The sequence below is a fragment of the Bison bison genome, unplaced genomic scaffold (genome assembly GCF_000754665.1).
Source record: "Bison bison bison isolate TAMUID 2011002044 unplaced genomic scaffold, Bison_UMD1.0 scf7180017864160, whole genome shotgun sequence".
Taxonomy (NCBI): domain Eukaryota; kingdom Metazoa; phylum Chordata; class Mammalia; order Artiodactyla; family Bovidae; genus Bison; species Bison bison.
This window is the reverse complement of record NW_011494732.1, coordinates 8511824-8535615: the sequence shown is the minus strand read 5'-3', so window position 1 is coordinate 8535615 and position 23792 is coordinate 8511824. Positions and strand designations below refer to the sequence as shown.

The window sequence follows — 23792 nt, the reverse complement described above, 5'->3', positions numbered from 1 at the left end:
CTATTTTATATAAATTTCAAAACAATTACTTTAAAAACAAATACCTTAACCATTGGAGGAAGTGGACATTTGAAAACTTGCTCATCTCCAGGTGTTTAAAGTCAGTGAAATGGCCTAAAATAGAGCTGAAGTTGTTACCATTAATATATTGTATTGACATGAAAAAAGTTCCAATTTCTAGTGTTAAGTTTTTAGTAACTCCTACAAATTAAGTATGTTCATTCAGTGAATACCTATATAGGGTTGCTGTCTGTCAGCTACTCTTCCATGTGCTACTTGTCCATTTAACTTAGCATTAAATGGACTCCCTGCCCTCCTGGAACATACATTCTAGTGACATACATTCTCTCAAATTGTCCCTTCTTTCTGTGGCTCTTTCATTCTCTTCTGTGGCCTGCAAACATGAGGAGATCTCCAGTCTCCTGGAATGATCTTTTCCAGAATATAAAATGTGATCCTGACACTCTTTGGCTCACATTTCTAGATGTGATACCCCGGAACTTTGCATAGGCCCCATCTCACCACACCCTATACTCCAGGCTCACTGGTCTTACTTCATGGCTGCAATAATCCTAAACATCCACAGCATCACATTTCTCTGGAATCTTTCTGTCTCCTCCTATCTGTCTGTCAAGGTGTCAAGGGTCCTCTCAAATCTCACCTTCTGTCAGAAATCCTATCGGATCCTACCGTCATAAGCCATCTGTCCTTTCTCTGTAGTTACACAGCACTGTTCATTCATTCATGCACTTGGGTAGCAAACTTTTCTTGACATCCAGGATGTGCCAGGCACCGAGGGCACAAAAATAAAGATATAGCCTTGCTTTCAAAGAGTTCACAGTCCAGTCAAGGAGAGAGCCTGGTAAATGGCTGATTAAGTGCTAATGTCATAAGTGCTCTTAATGATGGGCACAGTGGGAGCCAAGAGGGGCAATTAACCCGAGGCTGGAAGTGATAGGGACAGCTTCCTGAAGGGGTAGCTGGATGAGCTGATTTGAGTTATACTCGATTTAAAACCATGTGGTTCTTGAAGTCAGCTTGAACAGAAACAAGGGTTTTTTAAATTGTACATTTCTCTGTTTGTCCCTAACTAGATTGATTGTAAGCCCCCAGAGGGGACTGAAGTGTAATTGTCATCTCTGTGTTCCCCTAATTATTGAGTAGAGTGGAACCAAGATGTAATATACATTCTGAATGTTCCTCTTACTCTTCTTAAGGTCATTAAAAATCAGGTTTTAATTGACTTTCAGAGACTGACAACAGTAACTTATGTTTTGGTGTCCATTCTCTGTGTTGACAACAGTAACTTATGTTTTGGTGTCCATTCTCTGTGTTTTTATAGTATTCATATTTACTAACAAGCCAGCTGGAGTCACAACGAATCTACTGGGAAAACAAGATAGTCCGGATAGAGAAGGACACAGCAGAGGAAGTAAGTCTCTCATTTGATGACTGCTAAAATGCCACGTGCTAGGACAGCCTGCTGGTGGGAGAGAAGGCGGAGTACAGGGGAAAAGGGATCCCACAATCTTTCCTTTGAGTCTCATCCTTAGGCAGAGAGCTGGTTTACCTCTAAAAAAGAAACCTTTGTTTTAGGTCAGTTAAATCTCAACAAGGGTGGAGGCTAGTAAGGGTAGAAAAAAGAAAGGATTGGAATCGCTTGGCTCACTCCAGTGACCAAACTCTTGATCAAAGTTCCAGTAAACACCTGACTTGCCATCATACTGTAGACTTAGCCTCTGAAGGCTGTATCAGGAAACAACTTCCAGACAACAATGAGAGTGAAAGTAGTCAAAAAGAGGAAAAGGAAGAGACAAAAATACACTTACTGCAAATGTAATCAAGAGTTGACTCATTGGAAAAGACTCTGATGCTGGGAGGGATTGGGGGCAGGAGGAGAAGGGAAAGACAAAGGATGAGATGGCTGGATGGCATCACTGACTTGATGGACGTGAGTCTCAGTGAACTCAGGGAGTTGGTGATGGACAGGGAGGCCTGGCGTGCTGCAATTCATGGGGTCGCAAAGAGTCGGACATGACTGAGCCGACTGATCTGATCTGAAGCATAATTGAAGAGAAGGGAAGTGGACATATTCTCACCTAGGATTAATAAATCAAGATTTTATTGTGTGCTCACCTCTGCACACAAGCTTATTGTGTGCTGAGCCCTATTCTATACTAAGTTAAAGAAGAAATCAGACACTTGGTATGTACTTAAAAAAAAGAAAAGAAACCTTGGATTTAAAGCCTTAAGTATTTTGGTATTTTGAGGTTGGGATGTTGTTTGTTTGTTCACTCAGTCAGGTTTTCTAGTGGCTTGTGCAATTCCATTTAAAAAATAGAAGTATGTGCATGAGAGTTTGTAATTTGAGTCAGCCAAGTGGTTTGTCAACTTGGGAACAGCTGCTTTGGGGAGCTGAATATGGGCTCCTAAGGCAAGAGGATGGTGCTTTAAAATTGAAGGGAATAAAATTAGGCAGAGATGCTACAGTGGTCAGCATGGCACCTTGTTGGTCTCAGGCAGTGGTCTTGAAAATTTAACAAGATAATCCTTTAAAGAAGAGGCCATTCACTATTCCAGTGGGTAGAAGAGAAAAGTGATGTGATTTGGCGGAAGCCCAGCCCAGAGTGGCCCAGAGCGAGCGGCCCAGAGCTCCACCAACTTGGTTTTCTCTTTGTCTCCAGCATGTACAAGGAATCCTGAGAGTACCAGAGAAAGGAGTTTGAAAACCATTGAGCACCTGAGTGTTCATGTATATGGGGCTCTGGGAACCATTCTCAGGATCTAGGGACAGTGATTCCCTTAGTCTTAAATAAAGGCTTTTAAATTTAAATCATTGATTTAAATGGTTATTTTAAAAATGCTTATTTTAGTAACTGAATCTCCACCAGTAACTAGGTCTTCAGATGGGGAACTGCAGAGCCAGATACAGGGTTCACTTCTGTGGTAGCTGGTATTATCCTGGAGCTTAGCAGGCAAGGCCAACCTGTCACTTTATGCCAGGCTCAAGGGTCCCAGTTTCTGAACATGCGTACAATTGAGAAGAAATCAGGTCTCTTTCATTAAGGCGTAGTGTGTGCGTGCTCAGTCGTGTCTGACTCTTTGCAACCTCATGGACTGTAGCCCACCAGGATCCTCTATCCATGGAACTTTCCAGGCAAGAATACTGGAGTGGGTTGCCATTTCCTATGCCAGAGGATCTTCCCAATACAGGGATCAAAGCTGCATCTCCTGTGTCTCCTGCACTGGCAGGCAAATTCTTTACCCATAGCAGCACTTGGGATGCCCCCAGCTTTACAATAATCTCTCTCGAAAAGTTCATGATGCAGTTCTTACAAGAACCTTCTAAGCAACGGCAGTGCCTTTCTAGAGGGGCTTGATTGGAGTCCACATGGGAAGGAGGTACCTCTGACGGCACTCGAGAGGCAGAGCAGGGGTTGCTGCCACTCGGTGTGAAGTTTGGGTCTCCCCAGGAGGAGCACCAGCAATGCCATGCAGCCTCACTAATGAGTTTTTCTATGGCTGTCCCAGTGTGACCACCTAAAGTGCTTTGTACAGACCCTTGAGAACTTAGCTCAGGATCCTCTCTGCCTTTTAAGATTCTTGAGGATTAACTGCATTCCCTAACACATGCCAATGGAAAGCAAATCAGAGGGCAGGAAAACTAAAAATGTGAAACTCTGTTTACTTCAAGGTAGGGATAAGGTGGCGGCCAAGGCAGCCGTAAATACAAAACCTGGAAAGGATATTTTGTGTTCTAGTAAAAGAGGTCAGTTAATGGGTGATGTAAGCCTTTTGTTCCTGCCTCTGTCCTTCTCCTGACCAGTCCTCTGTCCGTTGGCACACCCAACCATGGTGCACGTGCAAGGAGAAACGGTGATCATGAGTTTCACGGGCAGAGATTCTTGGTCATGGGACTCATAGAAAGTTAATGTAGGGGAGCAGAGGGGCTGAAGATTGAAATTCACTGTGGACTTCAATTACAATACTATTCCAGTCCCTCGATGCCTTAGGTAGTGCAGTTATTACAGCGTGAGCAATGGAAAATGAAGCTCATACCCATTTGAAGGTTCCTAGTGTTAGTGGGCCATGTATGAAGAGCATAGAGTAGGTCATCTATACAGGTGAATTCTCCTAGATACCACTTTTTTTCTGGAATTCCCTAAGTGGTCCAGTGGTTAGGACTTGGCAGTTTCACTGACAAAGGGGATGGGTTTAATCCCTGATCGAGGAACTGAAATCCCACAAGTTGCATGACGTAGCTTAAAAAAAAAAAGATAAATCTTTTCTTTTAAGCCTATAGCTCCATATATAAATTGCTGTTTTCCAGCTATAGATTGTGAACTGAGTTTGGTGGGCCACAGCTGGTATTTTTATTAAACAGCATGGGATAGATATCAGAGTGAATCACATTTAATATTACTTTGTGAAACTTCTGTTTCAGGAGTGTGTGTGTGTGTGTGTGTGTGTGTGTGTGTACACACAGTGTTTCTTATTGCGGGCTAATGGTCAGAAATGGTTTTTAAATCACTGGTTTAAACCATCATAACATTTGTCTCTAGCAATATTAAAAACCTTTTTGAGGTCACTTAGTATTTTTCATCTTGATTTAAATGTGTTTGGCTTATTGTCTTTAGTCACCAAAACATTGGTTTGGTTTCTTTTGATGGTAATTTCTGTCCTTTCCAGTTTCCCTGAACTGATTGGAGTAACTTTAAGAGAAAAAGGTCAAAAGGATCTTGTGGTCTTATTTTAAAAACAGTATTGAGGAGAAAATTAATAGTGAATAGAATTAGAGTAATTTGAAAGCTATTTTTATTTTTATGACATAGCAGAACTTTTAGAAATCTCCTTTTAATTGCATGTTCTTCCAACTTAATAATGTTGGCTCTAAAGTTAATTACTACAAAGCAGTTATTCTTATTTAAAAAAAAAAAAAAAGGGAGCAGTGCAGTTAGAGACCTGCTAGGCAGGCCATATGGCAAATGTTTAAAAAGAAAGCATTAAAAGTAGTGAGCTTTTTTCTGGCATGATGGATGTTGCATGAATGTATGCTGAGAGTTTAGATCTTGCCCAGAGGTCACTTTTCCTTTGTTATTGAGCTTTGGCCCACTGTCTGGTGCAGAGAGAGTTTTAGAACTTGGCTTTGAACCCAGACTTGGGGTCCAGTCCTGGACTCACATCACTCTAGCTGGGTGACCTTGGGGTGTATTGCCTCACCTTTCTCAAGCCTCAGTTTCTGTAAAAAGTTTATACACCTAAGTCATAGGCTTGTAATAAAGAATAAATGGAAAAAAGGGAATAAATGAGATACTACCTATAAGACACCTAGCCAATGCCTGAGCCATAGGATTTAAACTCTCAGTCACTTCCATTTCCTACTTGACCCACCTATCATGACCCACCTATCTTCTTCCTGTCTTTAGACCAGTGGTGTTGAGGCATACGTTTTTAAGACAATGTAACATGAATTCTTTCTGTAAATTGCCTCTATATAAACTCAATAAAATAAGAACTGCTTATGTTGCATGTGACTTCAGAGTACATGAGAATATTAATAGTGAGTTTGGAGGGGAAAGAATACCAAATAGCTAGAATCACCTGTTACAAGTACCTTTGGATTATTTGGATAATACAATTGACCCTTAAACAGCATGGGTTTGACCTGCACTTACATGTGGATTTTTTGCAACAGATGCCTACTGTAGTACTATAGGAACCACAAGTGGTTGAATCTGCAGATGCAGAACCTCAGATACAGAGCACTGATGATAAAATTATACTCGGATTTTCAACTTTGAGGAGGGTTGAGTTCCTAACCCCCACGTCATTCAAGGGTCAAGTGTAATTTTAGAATATGATCTCAAGAGGTAAAAAACAGTAGTGAGTTAAGAATGGGAGATTCTTGTCCTCCTACACTGTTGATAGGAAAGTAAATTGGTGCAGTCACTATGGAAGACAGAATGGAGGTTCCTTAAAAAAATTTAAAAATAGAGCTACCATATGATCCTGCAATCCCACTCTTGGACATATATCTGAAAAAGACATAAACTCTAATCAGAAAAGATAAATGCACCCTGGTGTTCATAGCAGCACTATTTATAATAGCCAGTACAAATAGAAGAAACCTAAATGTTCATCAACAGATAAATAGATGAAGATGTGGTACATATATACACTGGAATACTACTCAGCCGTAAAAAAAAGAATGAAATAATGCCATTTGCAGTAATATAAATGGACCTAGAGATTATCGTATTAAATAAAGTAAGTCAAAGAAAGACACATATTGTATGATTATCAGTTACATCCAAATCTTAAAAAATAATACAAATGAATCTATTTACAAAATAGAAACAGGCTCACAGATATGGAAAATAAATTTATATTTACCAAAGAGGATGGGAAGGGGAGTGTGGAATTAACTGATAGACACTACTCTATTTGAAATAGATAAGCAACAAGGATGTACTATATAACACGGAATCATATTCAATATCTTATAATAATTTATAATGGAAAATAATCTGAAAAATATATATGTATTACTGGATCACTTTGCTGTACACATGAAACTACCACAGTATTACAAATCAGCTACATTTCAATTAAAAGAAAAAAAAGAATGGGAGGTTCTGGTCTGGCTTCTTACAAAACCATCTCCTACTCTGTAGCCTGAAGCTACCTTCTAGCAGTTTCACTCAACATTCAGTAGCTTTTGATCCCTCTTCATCCTGGTTGAGAGAAATGGTAAGAAAAAAGAGAGTTCTCAAAATATTTACTCCTGTTGCAGAAATTCTTTCAGATAATGGTCTCACCTTTTCTAAGTTTGGTTTGTCAAAGTTAAAGACAAGTAGTCGGGAGGTGAAAATTGTAAAGTTAGCCCCAAGGCCACACAGCTTTCTCTTTGAAATAAAACTGATCTCTGTTTACTATTTCAGATTAACAACATGAAGACCAAATTTAAAGAAACAATTGAGAAATGTGATAGTCTGGAGCACAGACTAAATGATCTCCTGAAAGAAAAGCAGTCTGTGGAAAGAAAGTAGGTATAACTGACCTGTTCTTTTAATTAGCTGTTTTATCCTGACAGGCTCCATAAACAGAGAATCTCCTTTATTCCCAGGGACACACACTCATTATTGTCAAGTGTGTGTGTATGACCGAGTTTTCAAGGGTCTCTCTATATATGGAGCAGACCTACTGTGACTTCCTATTTACTAAAAAATTCAGTGTTTCATGCCAGATGGATGCCATGTGGAATACAGGGCTCTCTCCTGATGACAGTGCTTATGCTTGCACAAGTGTCTCCTATTTTTGCCTGTAGAAAGCTATCTCCCTTTGCCCAGAGCTTCTCTGAGCTGTGGTGACTGAGAAATGGCAGTTAGGAAAGATACTTAAATCTAAGCTGGAGATGGTGTGTCTTCTGGCTTTGCTTGGGAAATAAAGGCCAAAGATACTGAATATGGAGCAAAAAGCACATCAACAACATGGCAAGAACATTCTCTACTACTATTATTTGGGAAGATAATTGCTATTAAATGAAACTACTTTTGTAGCTTAAATTAGACTCACAAAAATAATTGGATTTTTTGCCTCCAGACAAATGGATAAAAAATAAAGGGGATAATTGTCCCTTAAGAAGGTTTTTTGGTTTGTGTTTTTTTAATCTTTTATTTTGGAATAAATTAAGGTTTACAAAAAGGTTGCAACGATAGTTCTAAGAATTTCCATACACCTTTCACCTGTTTTCCCCCATAGCAAATAACTGGATATTTTTAGTAGTGTGGGGGGGTGTGTGTGTGTGTGGTAAAATCTGTGTTACTTAGATTTTGCCATATTAATCATTTTAAGTATACCAGTGTGTATACTTAAAATGTGTGTATACTGTGAGGTGTCTTCACGGTGTGTATACTGTGAGGTGTACTCACAGTGTGCAACTATGATTCTAGAATTTTTCATCACTCCAACAAAAACTCTTCACCAAAGGGGTTAACTGTTGCAAAAACAATACTACAACATAAATAGAAATAAAAATTAAAAAGTCTCTTATACTTTCAGTGCCCTAACTAATTGAACTGTTCCAAAGAATTTAAAGTTAAAACTGAAAGTTTTCTTTCACTCCCAACCTCTAGGATCTAATGCCTGATGATATGAGGTGGAGCTGATGTAATAATAATACAAAAAGTGCACAGTAAATGTAATGCACTTGAATCATCCTGAAACAATCTCCCCCGTCCCCCTTCACTTCCTGGTCCATGGAAAAACTGTCCTCCATGAAATCAGTCCCTGGTGCCAAAAAGGTTGGGGACCACTGATCTAGAGGTTCTTAATGGCACCAGTGAATACTTCTTGTTCCAGCTTTTTTACTGTACCTGTATAAACATCTCACATACATCTTTTTTCTACAAAAACTGAATAATAATAGGTATTCTCTTTGGTAAAATATTCTGTTTGGGAGGGTTTTTTTTTTCGTTTGGACTGGCGCAACTAGATCTATACCTTGTAACATGTATGAAAATCATAATAATTTTAACCAGTTCCCCTTGATGGACATGTTTTACTACTATCAACAATGTTGCAATAAGCACCTTTCTCCATATGTCATTTAGTGCAACCCTGAATATATTTATTTTATAGGATAAATTCTTGGAAGTAGAATAGCTATGTCAGAGGGCAGGTGAAATTTTAATTTTCATAGATGTTGCCAAGTTGACTTCCATTGAGTGTGTATCAGTTCACACTCCAGTGCCACCATGTGGGAGTGCCCCCTTTTCTCACATCTGAGCTCTCTGGCATTCTGATACATAAAAATGGTATTTCAAGTGGTGTTTTAATTTGTCATTCTTTACTTATAAGATTGAGCATCATATAAGGCACTCCCTCTTCTTGAAGACTCTTCTCCAGCAAATGCAGTGAGGTCAGAGCACTTGACTCTTTAAGAATGTCACTTTTCCTCATAACTTCTTTATCACAGTTATCATCTCTAAGCCACTCATGTAAACAATACAGAGAAGCAGTAGACATTCTATCATGAATCACAGAATAGTTTCTGTGATTGAAAAATCTCTGATCCTTAAATATTGTCCTGAAGCTACACTTGAGTTAACCGAAGCAGAATTCTGATTTCAGGTGGCTGTTGCAATGGCAGCAGACCCCTTGGCCATGGGAGCGAGGGGTCTGCCGTAAGTGGATTCTGAGGTCATGTTCTCTGTTCAGTCCCAGAGCAGAAAGGGGACTCTGTCAGCAAATGGAAAATGTCCATTGTCTCCCTTTGTTTTTGTGAAAGGTGCACTCAGCTAAACACTAAAGTGGCCAAACTCACCACGGAGCTCAAAGAGGAGCAGGAAATGAACAAGTGTTTGCGAGCCAATCAAGTTCTCCTGCAGAACAAGCTGAAGGAGGAGGAGAGGGTGTTAAAAGAGACCTGCGACCAGAAGGACCTGCAGATCACCGAGATCCAGGAGCAGCTGCGGGATGTCATGTTCTACCTGGAGACGCAGCAGAAAATCAACCATCTGCCCGCTGAGACCCGGCAGGAAATCCAGGAGGGACAGATCAACATTGCCATGGCCTCAGCCTCCAGCCCTCCGTCTTCTGGGGGCAGTGGGAAGCTGTCCTCCAGGAAGGGTCGCAGCAAGAGGGGCAAGTGATCTTCAGAGAAGTGCACTTCCCCAGGACTGTTCGCCCTGGCAGAGCGAGAGCATGCTGGGGCCTTCAGCTAACTATGAGGGTGGACCCTGAATAAGTATAAGTCAGGATCAAGCCACAGTTGTTCTGATCTTTCATTTGCTAGCGTGCGGTGTAATGACCGTAGAGGGCTGACGACCAGGAGAGTTGAGGGAAACAGGCAGTGTTTTCAAAGGTGGCTGCTTTTCTCAACCATGATAGTTCACTAACCTCAGACATTCTGATGACCATTTTGCCTTCATACTTGATAGATGCCCCAACACTGCTGTGCATTTTTCCGTTGTATTTACTGAGTTGGTGTATTTGACTTTCAGTTAGAAGCTTGGATTTTTTTGTGTCCCCTGAAAGGTAATATTACCTCGCCCTAAGGCACCAAACCTGCCAGAAGTCACAGCAGTTGCTTGAGAGAGAGGCTCCTGTTGGCCACTAAGGATTTATGAAAACGCCCTAGCATTAATCTCATATCATTGGCATCACTTCTTGCCTCTGGGGAATTGAAGAAATAGTTAAATGTTACATGAAAAGAGGCTAGGTCTGTAAACCCAGCACTGGCTTGTCACCAGCAGCCATCTCCTCTTGCTCTAGGCCTCGCCAGGAAAAACAAACAGCCCCCGGGCAGACTGAGTAGACCCAGTGTAGGAAAAATGGTGACGTCCCCACTTTGTTTATTTTTGATGCCTCCACAGCTCATTATGAACCTCAGAGAAGGAGGCTTAATTTTTGCTTTAAGACTCAATCTCAGTGGGTTTCCTAGCATCGCAAGAATAAACAGGCAGATTTATCGTCGATGTGAAAAGGTATGAGCAAGGCCTCTGACTGGCTGACTGTATTTTGTTGGGATCAGTATTTTCTGAGTGTTTACAAAAAACTGGGCTACGTGTTTAGGTTGTGACTAGAAGAAGCTTGGGCAGATCTGCAGTTATGCTTTCAAGATATATCCAAAAGGCTGTTGCTAAATTCAAAAATTAGAATTTTAACAGAGGCCCCTTTAAAACAGTCATGTAATGCTTATATGGGCCAACAGAGGGTCTGTGTACTTTTTCTAGAAACAGAAATGTCCAAAAAAAAAAAAAAAAAAACTCACAATATGTGATAATTAAACAAAATTAAAGTAAGACCCGTGTTGGAATTTAGCTTCCAAAAGAGGTGGCTGTATAGGTTAACAAGAGACACTGTTAAATGACAGATTTTCTTTTCTGTTTTTATAATTAGACAAAGTTTTCAAATGATCACACTTCAGAACTGGTTTTTAGCCTAGGATTAGGCCTCATCCTCCAAAAGTCTTCATGTCACCTGTTCACACACCAACTGTATGGCTAATCACCATGAGTTTCTGTGGGGTCTGCCACAGCATTTCCCAAAGAACCTTCTCTGTAACTCTGCAACATGAATGTACTCAGACATTCTCAATTTCTTCTTAGGGCAAACCAATTCCACAAGTCCCCCTTGGACTTTATATATATATATATATACACACAGGTATCTTAAAGCAAAAGTGGGAATGGGAAGCTAACCTAATTCTCTTTCCTATAGAGATTCTATTTTATTTAAAATCTATTTTTACACTAGTTAGAATCCTGCTTTTTTGACCAAGTACTTGTCGTGCATGTCTGACCTTGCAGAAGCTGGGGTGGATCGTAGCATACTAATTAAGAGAATTAGAAGTAGTTGACAAAGCTTGCTTGCCCCTCATTTCTCTGTGATCACCTCTTGTCAAGCAGCTCTACCACCACTGGGAGAACAGAGATTTTTCTCAGTAAAGGTGAGATAAACACTCTGAAAGGCTGTGCCCAGAGGAAGGAGCAAATAGGCAAATGTTTCCAAACGACTTGAAGGTTTAAAAAAAAAATGTTCCAGAAAAAATCTTGTCAAGCTATGTAAAGAAAATGTTTTAAAAAAAAACAGTCAATGAGTCATGTTTGAATTTGACAAAATTACATAAGGTAGAAACTCTTAGTGTTTTCTGCAGGATGGAAATGAACCACTTAACATATCCATACTACCTTGAAATTGCATTAAAATAACCAAACTTGGAAATGATCCTGCCATGTGTGAAATCTGTGTCTCTCTGGTGGTTATTTTGCTTGGGGGCTTGTACCTGAATCATCTAAGAAAAAGTAACTGAACCAGATAGAGAAGAAGGTTCTCTGAATTGGGAGGCTCGGGTTAAGAGAAGACTCAGACGCACCGTTCTCTTGAAAACTATGGTTAAAAAAAAAAAAAAACAGTCAATTTCTACACCCAAGACTTTTTTCCAGGCCCTCTACAGAGCTAGGGTGGTTTTGTTTTTGAAAACTGTCATAAATGTGACTCGTTTCAGGATCCACCGTGTAAGATAAAGCACTGAAGTGACTCCCCACTCCCTGCTTGCTCAGTAAAGTTGCTCTCGGCTGAAAAAGGGATTTAAATGGGCCAGTCAGTAAGAATGTGGAGAACTTGGCAAATCACAAATGAACAACCTTCTGTCACTACTTGGAAACCTCTCTCCTGGTGCACTCGGGGTATACAAGCTACAAATACTACCCGTAAAATTTGGCTGCAGTGTATGAGGCCACATTGCTTGGGCTGGTGGTAGATTTTGGCTCGTTGTGATAAAGTCCATGGGCTAATCTGGAAAAGAAAAGTCACTCTTACAACATTTGAGGAAAGCTATTTTGTTTCCTCCAGGATAAAGCTGATTTAACTCTGTTGCAGTGATTCTGCTGTGTTACTTCCCTCTTGGCAGCAGAAGGGAAGATTTTCAGGAACTTTTCTTGAGATCTAGCTCCTGTTCTTTAATGGCGCTGGGGGGTACATCTAAACCACCCAGAGACCTGGCCAGCATCTGAAGCAAGTTTAGGAAGCCACCGAGTGTTCTCTGGCAGGCCTCTGCTGCTGGCCAGTCTTCATTCTTGCCAGTGAAAATTCCTGAAATGGAAGTCCTAGAATTCTCTGTAGTGGCTACACCAACAGATGCAGCTTTTAAAGTTAAGATTTTTAAATGACAGAGTAAAGTCATAATAACCTGTCCTCTGAGGAACCCTGAGTTCTACCCCAGAGCCAAAGCCCAATCTCCTCTGCGATGTGAAGTTATCTCCCCCCAAGGCAGTACTGTGGTCAGCCTGCAGCAGGCAAAAAGCATGCTTTGCATTTGTGCAGTAGGGCACTTCAGGGAGGTTATATAAGACTTTTTACTTTTTTGGGGGGCGGGGGGAGAGAGTGTGGTCTCTTTATCCTGATTAATGTCATAACTTCTTTACACCCTCTTCTCATTTTCTGAAGGTAGTGGTAACCATTTACCACCTGATGGTAACCCTTTTTCTTGCTTCCCTGAAACTTATGAGCCCTCCCCAGAATGCTGTCATTTAGGACAACAGTTTCTATCAGACATGAATTTTGAAAGCTGGACTTCTAGAGGCGAAAACTATTTCAGAACCATTTTAGCTAGTGTACCTTTCCAGGACATTGAGCAGCCTCTCACTGTAATTCTGGAAGCTTATAAGAGCCTGAAAGGTGGTCTGCAGTTGGTTTTTAATCTGGATTTTGAATTCTTTCTGCCTTAAGGCCAGGAAGAGATGAACAGTCTGTCGTGTTATACACAATGACTGTGGCCTTGGGGGCCTAATATTGAACTTCTTTGGGGCAGAAACTTCTCACTAGAACGGAGCTGCGCTGGTGCAGACACTTGTTACTCTAAGGCTAATTACCATTTCCGTAGTGTAGTGGTTATCAAGTTCACCTCACAAGGCTAATTACCAAGGACACAACATGAACTAAATCAGCTTTGCTTCTTTTCAGACTGTTCTAAATCCTCAATCCAAAACTCCTTTCAGATCCAGCATATCTTGAAATAAGAGAGGTTTGTCTGGGACTGGGGAAAGGGAGGGTCCATCAAAGGGTGAAATCACCAGCAAAATCTTGGACCATGAAGGTGTTTGACACCTAGGATGAATCTACCCCAGCACAACACAGCTGACTCTAAAAAAAAATCAGAGTGAGGGACTTCCCTGGTGGTCCAGTGGCCAAGACTCTGCACTCTCAATGCAGGGGGCCTGGGTTCGATCCCTGGTCAGGGAACTAGGTCCCACAAGCCACAACTAAAAGATACCGCTTGCTGCAACAAGTTCCCGTGCAGACGAAAAAAAAAAGTGAGTCTATGGCACATCGGAAAAACAGTTCTGACTTGCCCTCTGTGGAGACGTCTTCTGCCATCTTCTGCTGGGAAGAAGCTGCAAGTCCCAGAACAAACCTACTTGATTTGTTTCCTCATTTAAAAAGAACAACTGAGATCCCGCCAGCTGTATGGATTCCTGATTCTAAATTCTTCATTCTTTGGTTGTGGCCCAACGGGCTAAAAGTTCAGACTTTTCCCTGGAGGGCCGAGAGAGGGCGAGTGCCATTAAGAGAAGGTGTTTCCACCACTTGAGAAACTTGCTTGTATCACTTACATCATTACCATTGTGCTTAACACCAGCAGGCTGAGGTGCTAAATGGAAAAGAAGGAACGCAAGCTAATTTCTGGGCAGAAGAACAGATCACAGAGAAAGACCTAGAAGTGAAGAAGAAGAAATGGAAATTTTCAGAAGGAATCAAGAGAGTTGCTGGCTTGGAGACACTCCAGCGGACAGCAAATTGGAACTTATCGCACAAAGCCAGCGGGTCCTGCAGCAGCATTCTCCTGGAATTATCTTTTGTGAAGAATCTAGCCCTCATCGTAGCCGTGTCCACTCACACATCCTGATTAGTTTATGCATGCTTGGAAACTCTGAGCCCAAAACCGCTCGCCAAAGTGACCGCAACAGAAGAGCCACGTCATGACTCCCCCACCTCCCCACTCCACCTGTCCTTGGGGAAACAAATGAAAAGCCTGCTTTCGAAACGCACGCCCCAGGAAAACAGCCTTTCGGTTGCATTTGTTTCTATGCTGTGCAAAATCAACACTGACTGGCTTTGATCCCAAACAGGGCCAACTGCGGACACAGATTTCTGCAGCCTTCGGCAGCCCTCCCCACCCCCAGCACATTCAACTTCAATTACGTGGGAACAGGCCCGGGGCCGGGGGCTGCCGCCAGATTCTCCTGGCCCAGCTTAGGAGGCCCCGTGCTGTGGCCCAGAATCTTTCCTAAAAGTCTCTGCAGGATTGCTCGGTCGCTGCCAATCCTGCACTTTCTGTTTGGCTAGATTCCTGGCTCTGTTTGATCAGAGTCAGGCGAAGGCTCTCTCCTGCTCCTTTTCCTCCTGTATGCCGGGATCTCCTCTCCCTGCAATCCCACGGCCTCTCACAGTTTTATGTAAATAAAGACATCCTGCTGCTTTTCAGAAACAGAATAATCCCCCAAAGATGACCCACACCATGCAGTCCTCAGCAAAGGGCTGCCTTTTTGGTGAACTCTGTTCAAACACTTTTCACCTGCTGAGATAATATTCTTGTACAAAGGGAGGTAATTAATGTCAAAGAATCCTGATTGGATTATTGTTGGCTCCTGTGAACCCAAGTAGACAGGGAAAAACCTAAAACATTGTAAAGTTTAAAAAAAAAATTAAAAAATGAATTATGGTAGAAAAAAAAAAACATTAAACTAAAACAACACCCCTCTGAGAGACCTCTTTTCCAGCCCTGGTTACCCCAAGTAGAAATCCAGAGGGGCAGACCCCAAATCTGTTTTCTTTGGTAGGACCCAGAGCTGACAGAGTCACTTTGCTCTTGCCAAGAATCAGAAGCGGAAGAAAGTCCTGTCTTTGCTGAGGTGTTTGTTTCCAAGGCAAGCTCGCATTTGTTGAATTCCAAACCATGTACCAAATTACAGTTGCTGTGTCGGGTGCTTTCCATGTACTCAGCACGCGCCTGTAAAGTAGGTAGTTACCCCATTTTACAAATCAGGAAACCAGGGCTCAGCGGCGGACATTTCAGCATTGACATGAGGTGACATAGCTGATACACCTGACAAGGGCAGCTCCCCATTTCAGCACTGTTTGACCCCCAAATCTGGGCTCCTTGCCACTCCTCTCCACTGCTCCCCTAATGTTGGAAACTGGGGACAAAGGACATGGCCCCCAATTCCTGTTTTGTGGTTGCCTTGGGAAAAGAGCAGAGTATTGGCTTAAGACTACTTTTGTGTGAGGACTGTAGTTCTGTCCGCCCACCCTCTGCAAGCCTTGCCCTCTCCTCATGGAACTGTCTGACTTCTCTCTGGCTCTCTCCCACTCAGGCCGGGCCTGAGCCAAAGCTGATAAAGGAGAGAGAAAACTTCACCAGTACTTCCCCCCATTCCACCCAAGGGCAGACTCTGGGAAATTGCCTCTCGTGGCCCTCTTCATTCAGGGGGCTCAGGGCCCAGGCCACACCAAGCAAGTAAGCTGACATCTCAGTTCATTTACATGGAGCTTCCCTAGCTGGAAAAGTTGCTTCTGGAACAAAACTATCTAGACCCTGAGGAGTCCTTTCTTTGAGCGTGTAGACTCAGTTACTGCCCCCAAAGGCACAGTCAGACAGGCATAAACAGGCTAACTGGAAACTTTAAATTCTGGAGGGATCAGCTTAATTTGTGGCTTCGATTTATTACAGAATAAATAGGAGAGAGAGAAAACCTAGAACAAGATTTTTATAAACTACTGAGGGATATAAAGCAGTGTTAATTTGGTAGGTATAGACTGATGTGTGTACAAATGTCTTCCAAAAGCTTTTTCTGTTTTTTTTTTTTCTAATTGAAATATAGTTGATTTACCATGGTGTGTTAATTTCTGCTGTTCAGCAAAGTGATTTATACATATATGCATTTTTTAATACTTTTCCATTATGGTTTATCTCGAGGTATTAAATATAGTTCCCTCACTTTCACTTTTCACCTTCATGCCTTAGAGAAGAAAATGGCAACCCACTCCAGTGTTCTTGCCTGGAGAATCCCAGGGACGGGGGAGTCTGGTGGGCTGCCGTCTCTGGGGTCGCACAGAGTCGGACCCGACTGAAGCGACTTGGCAGCAGCAGCAGTGCAATATTATACAATAGGACCTTGTTGTTTATTCTATATCCAACTTTATTTCTTTTATATTATCACAAGTCAAATTCAATTTGAGAGATTCAATACCAATTTTTGTTATGTAACTCACATCTCCACTTATTTCTACTTATCCTATTTACAATTATGTATTCTAAGTGCTATAAAACAATAGTAAGAGCTTTCTCTTTTAAAATACACAAGTAGGGGACTTCCCTGGTTGTCCAGTGGCTAAGACTGTGCTCCCAATGCAGGGGGTGCACGTTCAATCCCTGTTCAGGGAACTAGATCCCATATGTTGCAACTAAGACCCAAGGCAGCCAAATAAATAAAAATAAAAACTAAATATTTTTTCAAAAGAAGATGAATTGGGAAGGGCAATAAGAAGAAGGCACAGAAATGCCGCGGGATTCAGAAGAGGGCAGGATAACTGGGCATGGATAGGCTGTGGGGACAAGGCCTTGGTTGAGATGGACCTTGCCTACCCTGCACCCTCTGTGGAGCTCTAAGACCAGTGTGGAAAGTGTTGTCTTGAGCAAATTCTATCTGAGTTACAGGAGAATGAGGATGCCTCCAGCTACAAGTAATAGAATCTCAACTCAAAATGGCTTACACAATAAGAGATTAATTATTTCACAAAACAAGGATGGAGGCAGGTCAAGTTCTGGATTGGTTAATGAGCAGCTCAACAACCTCACCAAAGAACTGGTGCAGAAGCCCTCCCAAGAGACTCCCCCAAACTCCTTGAGGACAATCATGATTTACCTCCCAAGATTGGGGGGAGGCCTCTCCAGCCCAGAAACTCAAACAAGGTGAATATCTGGATAACTGTACTGCTCTCTTAGCAAAGAGATGAATCATGATTGCTCCTAGTTGATGGTATCAATCCTATTCCCTTGTGCAAGAGATTGGTCAGAGATGGTCATGGGACTTGATTTTGGCCAGTGAGATGGAGAAGGAAATTTGCCAGAGATTTCTGGAAAAGATTTTACCCTCTGAAATGAAAAGCATGAAAATGAGAAAGCTGTTTTTGCTCCTGCCCTCTTCCTTCTTTCCTTCCTTCCTTCTGAGAATGCCTCTGTGTGAGGATATGACACTTGGTTTCACAGCAGCCAGTTTGTGACCCAGAGGGACAATGTTGCTGACATGCTGAGGATGGCAGAGCAGAAAGAGAGAAAGAACCTGGGCCCCTAGCATGCAGGGAGAACCAACCTTGGAATTACTTATCTTTAGACAGCTAATACATGCAATAAACAACTTTGACCTTGTAAGTCTCACTAGTAGGGTGTTCTATTACTTATAGACAAATGCCTTTCTAATAGATAAGAGTCTCCAACTCTCTGTCTAAACTTATTGCCCTGTATATATCACACATTCCTTCTTTGCTGGTAATAAATACATTTTGGGCTGGTGGTGACCATCTTTTCTCCCATGTGGAAAGAGACCACATGAGAATAAAATCAATGCAGAAAAAAGCAAAGGCGGGGGTTGGGGGGGCCAGTCCCTGATGTCACTGTCTGAGCCTCTGGATTAGCTGTGCCTGAAGTCAGCCCTACTCCTGGACTTCGCAGTTACATAAGCCAATAAATTCCATTCCCTTATTTATCTATTCTCTCAATCCAGGTCCTCTTGATTTCCTGTCACTGAAAGAGTCTTGATTAATATACAGTGCCCCGAAGTGCCACTTCAGGGCCTTCCCTCACATCACAGATGATCATAAAGTATTTGTCAGGGAGATGAATTCACTACTTTCTCTCCTCATCTCTGCTTTCCAGACTTCTGAATGCTAACCCTGTCAGTATCATCGGTATCGCCTCCGCAAAAGTAGGGCAGGAGAGCTGGAAGGAGGAGATGCCTGGCACTTCAGGGAGTGAGAAGTCACCTTCCTGGGTTTCCATAGCATAAGGAGTGTTACATCATGACGCCTTACAGAGGTAAAACCAGCATTGAAAAGCATTAGTTGCTCAGTCGTGTCCGACTCTTTGTGACCCCATGGACTGTAGCCTACCAGGTTCCTCTGTCCATGGAATTCTCCAGGCAAGAATACTGGAATGGGTTGCCATTCCCTTCTCCAGGGGATATTCCCAACCCAAGGATTGAACCCAGGTCTTCCACACTGCAGGCAGATTCTTTACCATCAGAGCCACCAGGGAAGCCCAAGGCCAAGTTCAGGGGTGGACCTTGGGGACTGTTGTTCCACAACTACCATCTCACTAACTGCCCAGAACTTTCTGCCTGCAGTTGGGTTTCTTCCAGGTGGAGGGGGATGGGAGCCCCAGGGCCCCAGAGAGCCCCAGGCGCTGCCCACACCAACTCTTGGGCGCCTTCTCTCTCTAGCCTCCATGAAAAATCCCAGGATTTCATTCTCTTTAGCCCAGGCTGGACCACACGCCCCTATCTGCAATGACCACTCTGGCTCTGACTGGCCAGACCTATTCCATGTGCCAGGGTGCTGTGGTCTGTGGGCCCTTGTCACCACCTTGTGTGGGGAAAGGGAGTTTCCCAAAGGAAGGCAGGCTGGGAGCTGTTATGCAAACAAAGGGTCAGGAATGTCCACTGGGTAGATGAAACAGCTGACATCCATCATAAAGCCAACCCTCTACAAACTGGAACTTAAGAAATCTTAATGCATTTCACTAGCAGTTGTTGGATTCAGCAAATATTATTTTTTGCACTCCATTAAATGCCACAAGTTATGTGTTAGGAGTCTGGGGCAATAAAAATGATCAAAGTCTTCAAAGACTTCAGGTGATCAGATCAAGTGATCAAACAAGTGATCTGATAATGTAAACCAGCTACTGTGATTCACTGTCATAAAATGCTATGCTCTGGAGACAGGAAAAAAAGGGTGTGCTTCATTCTACTTGGTTTGGGGGTGAAGAGAAGCTACAAAAAAGAAGTGCAATTTGAGACAAGCCTTGACATTAAAGTGCACAGACTGGCAGGGGAAAGGGATAGGCTGGGGTCCTTCAGCAGAGAGCAAAGGAACAGAGGGAAGGAAGTGCCTGGTAGATCCTGAGAACAGCAGGGGATGCCCAGCTGCATAGAGCAGGGGTGCCATGTGTTTGGGTGACATGTAGAGTAGTGGGCCCTCAAAGATGTCCACAATCTAACTCTCTGAACCTGTGTAAGTCACCTTATTTGTTAGGGACTGTTATCATCTCCATTTTATAGATGAGGTAGCTAAGAAATTCAAGAGTGAGGAGCTCCCTCTCAGTGGTCCAGTGGCTAAGACTGATGCTTCCCATCCAGGGGGCATGGGTTAGATCCCTGGTCAGGGAACTAGATCCCACATGCCACATAGTGGGGTCAAAAATACATAATAAAGAAAAATGAAATAATTTGTCCATGATCACCTGGCTATCAAAGAGTAAAACTAGCATTCAACCCAGGCAACCTGGACTTGGGAATGAAGTGATGCTGGCCAAGGACTTGCAGGTCTGAAGGTTCTGTAGCAATTCTAGTGGAAATGAGTGGCAGGCAGCTGATGGGATGAGCCCTGAGCTCAGAGCAGGAAAGATTTGGGGATTCTTCACTGTACATGTGTGGCCAGAGCCATGGGTATAAAACTGTGGTGTTAGAGAAGACTCTTGAGAGTCCCCTGGACTGCAAGGAGATCAAACCAGTCAACCCTAAAGGATATCAACCCTGAATGTTCTTTGGAAGGACTGATGCTGAAACTGAAGCTCCAATACTTTGGCCACCTGATGAGAAGAGCTCACTCATTGGAAAAGATCCTGATGCTGGGAAACATTGAAGGCGGGAGGAGAAGGGGATGACAGAAGACGAGATGGTTGGATGGCATCACTGACTCAATGGACATGAGTTTGAGCAAGCTCCGGGAGATGGTGAAGAACAGGGAAGCCGGGCGTGCTGCAGTCCATGGGGTCACAAAGAGGCAGACACAATTAAGCGACTGAACAACAACCACAGTGGGTGTAAAAAAGAATGCCCGAAAGAGAATGTAGATGTGAGATGACGTGAAGGCTTAAGACAGAGCCTGGATAACAGTGGCAGTTGGGCAGGAGTGAAAGAAACAGGAAACGAAGATCCTGAGAGGTCAGAAGAGGCCCAGTTGGGTAGATGTCCAGAAACCACTCTTATCAGGGGAACAGGAAATGGTGGTCAGTGGTATAGCGCGTAGGCAAGAGGCCAAGAAGTATAGGGACAGAAGGAAGGCCACTACACTAGGTATTGGGGCATTGATGGCCACTGGAGCCCTTTGAGTGGACTGGCAGGGCTGGAGGCCTGGTTATCCAGGACTGAGGAGGGTACAAAAGGTCAGGAAGTGGAGCAGGCCATGTAGACTAGAATTCTGGCAACCAGAGGAAGGAGAGTGATCTGCAGAAGCTCAAGGGAGATGAGAATGTTTTGTCGTGTTTGTAGGTTGGAGGAGACTTGGACATGTTTACAGGAAGCAGCAAGAGATGTAAAAAGTTAGGTGGAGATATGTTGCTTTCACTTTCTTCTCCTAAGTGCAGTTTTCCTTTGGGGAACTGTATTTCCCTCACTTCTTCATCCATAGCCTGCTCCTACTCTCGAAGTAGTCATGTGACTCAGGCCTGGCCAGTCAGGATGTTCTAATCTCCCAGCCACAGTGATAGGTTCATGAAAGAACACGTGACTCAGTTCTGCCTGATAAGCATTGGCCCCAGGACTTTTTTAATTAATTTTTTTATTGAAGGATAATAGCTTTACAGAATCTAGTTGTTTTCTGTCAAACTTCAACGTGAATCAGCCATAGGCATACATATATCCCCTCCCTTGTGAACCTCCCTGCCATCTCCCTCCCCATCCCACACCTCTAGGTTGATATACAGCCCGTTTGAGTTTTCTGAGCCATACAGCAAATTCCCATTGGCTATCTATTTTACATGTGGTAATGTAAGTTTCCATGTTACTCTTTCCATACATCTCACTGTCACTTCCCCTCTCCCCACGTCCATAAGTCTATTCGCTATGTCTGTTTCTCCATTGCTGCCCTGTATATAAATTCTTCAGTACCTTTTTCAAGATTCCATATATATGAGTTAGAATATGATATTTATCTTTCTCTGACTTAGTTCACTTTGTATAAGAGGTTTTAGGTTCATCCACCTCATTAGAACTGACTCAAATGCATTCCTTTTTATGGGTGAATAATATTCCATTGTGTATATGTACCACAACTTCTTTATCCATTAATCTGTCGATGGACATCTAGGTTGCTTTTATGTTCTAGCTATTGTAAATAGTGCTGCAATGAATACTGGGATACATGTGTCTTTTTCAATTTTGGTTTCCTCAGGGTATATGCCTAGGAGTAGGATTGCTGGGTCATATCATGGTTTTATTCCTAGTTTTTTAAGGAATCTCAGCCCCAGGACTTTTGCTAGAATCCTGTCTTCAGGGATTGCCAAGCTGGTCAGAGTGAAAACCTGGATCTACAAGGGGTCATCTTTGCTACCATGGAAAGAGGACCTGCCTGGGAGTGGAGTCAACACAGATGATAACAGAGCTGAGAAATGGAGAGGGACTAAGTCCCAGTGACACTGTTTGGGACCCCAAGTCTAAAGGTCCATATAGTCAAAGCTATGGTTTTTCCAGTAGTCTTGTACAGATGTGAGAGTTGGACCGTAAAGAGGCTGAGCACCAAAGAATGGATGCTTTCAAATCGTGATGCTGGAGAAGACTCTTGAGAGTCCCTTGGACAACAAGGAGATCAAACCAGTCAACCCTAAAGGAAATCAACCTTGAGTATTCATTGGAAGGACTGATGCTGAAGCTGAAGCTCCAATACTTTGGCCACCTGAGGCAAACAGCTGATTCACTGGAAAAGACCCTGATGCTGGGGAAGATTGAGGGCAGGAGAAGGAGAGAATGAGATGATTGGATAATGGACATGAGTTTGAGCAAATTCCGAGAGACAGTGAAGGACAGGGATGCCTGGTGTGCTGCAGTCCATGGGGTTGCAAAGAGTTGGATGTGACTTAGCATCTGAACAACAAACGCCAGTTTGTTCTGGATTTCTGTGCCACTTAAAAGCGAATCCTGCCTTCAATAGGGAAGGTGTGTGAGTTGTACTGCACTGGAGTGACACCTGTTCTCAAGCTCACTCACATGCTTGTTGGCCTCAGTTTCTCACTGGCTGTTGCAGGAGGCTTTGGTTCCTTCCCATGTGGGTATCTCCACAAGTTTTCTGAGTGCCCTCTTGCCATGGCAGCTGGCTTTCCACCAAGTAAGTTGTCTGAAGAACAGACAACTCAAGATAGAAGCTGCAGTCTTTTAAATAACTAAATCTTGAAAGTGACATATCATCATTTTCATCACATCCTTGAAGTCTGTCACTAGGTCCAGCCCAGTTACAAGGGGACTAGAACTAAGCTCCACTTAAGGGAGGCATGTCAGAGAGTATGTAGACAAATTTTTTAAACCACTATACTATCATTGGTAAGCTTTCCCCTGATATATCATTCAAGAGATTTGGGTCACATGGTTATATTTGAGCCAGTGGCTGGTAAGGGGAATGGATTATTGTAAGATTAATCACTTCTGGGGTTGAGGACAACTTCCTGGAGGCTCAGAGCTATGTGGGGGAAGGGAGATGCCTGAATGAAATCTGGGAGAAAGGAAAGAATAGATGCTGGTGAGGAACCAACAGTGAGTGTTGTAGGCAGTCCCATGGGGGTAAGCAACTGTGATAGGAAGGGAAGATGTTTCAAAGAAAGAGGAGCTATATTTAATACTTAATTAAGTCCCAGATTCTTTAGTAGTATATATTTATCAGAAGGAGAAGGAGAATAAGATGAATGGAGTTTCCTTTCTGACTTGGAACTCTGTTTTGTCCCCTCTGCCCTAGAAATGTTGTAATTTGTGTTCTCTACAGAGACATGTAATCCTTTTCATCCTAGGTCTTTGCAAAAATGCTAACTATTTCATAATGAAAGTCAAGGTTATGCAAATTAAAGGATCTAACATGAAGCCAAGATAGGTTTGTTTTTTTTTTTAATTGAAGTGAAATTCACAAAACATAAAATTAACCTTTTTTTTGGCCACACCATGCTCTGTGCAGGGATCATAGTTCCCCAGCCAGGGAGAGAACCCACGCAGTAGTAGCTCAGAGTCGTAACCACTGGACCACCAGGGAAG

At 42.7% G+C, this 23792-nt stretch overlaps 1 protein-coding gene and 1 non-coding gene across 2 annotated transcripts in view; both read left to right on the top strand.

Moving 5' to 3' along the window:
- BRAP (BRCA1 associated protein) overlaps window positions 1-11747 on the top strand; it is a 31403-nt gene extending 19656 nt beyond the window's left edge. The window contains exons 9-11 of the mRNA XM_010841384.1: window positions 1343-1432; window positions 6942-7045; window positions 9290-11747. Coding sequence (XP_010839686.1) covers window positions 1343-1432; window positions 6942-7045; window positions 9290-9653 — 558 coding nt within the window. The 3' untranslated portion in view covers window positions 9654-11747. The remainder of the gene's footprint in view (window positions 1-1342; window positions 1433-6941; window positions 7046-9289) is intronic.
- A 1926-nt stretch (window positions 11748-13673) lies between these two features.
- Window positions 13674-13746, top strand: TRNAE-CUC. The gene has a single exon. It is a non-coding gene; the product is annotated as a tRNA-Glu (tRNA).
- Window positions 13747-23792: the final 10046 nt, after the last annotated feature.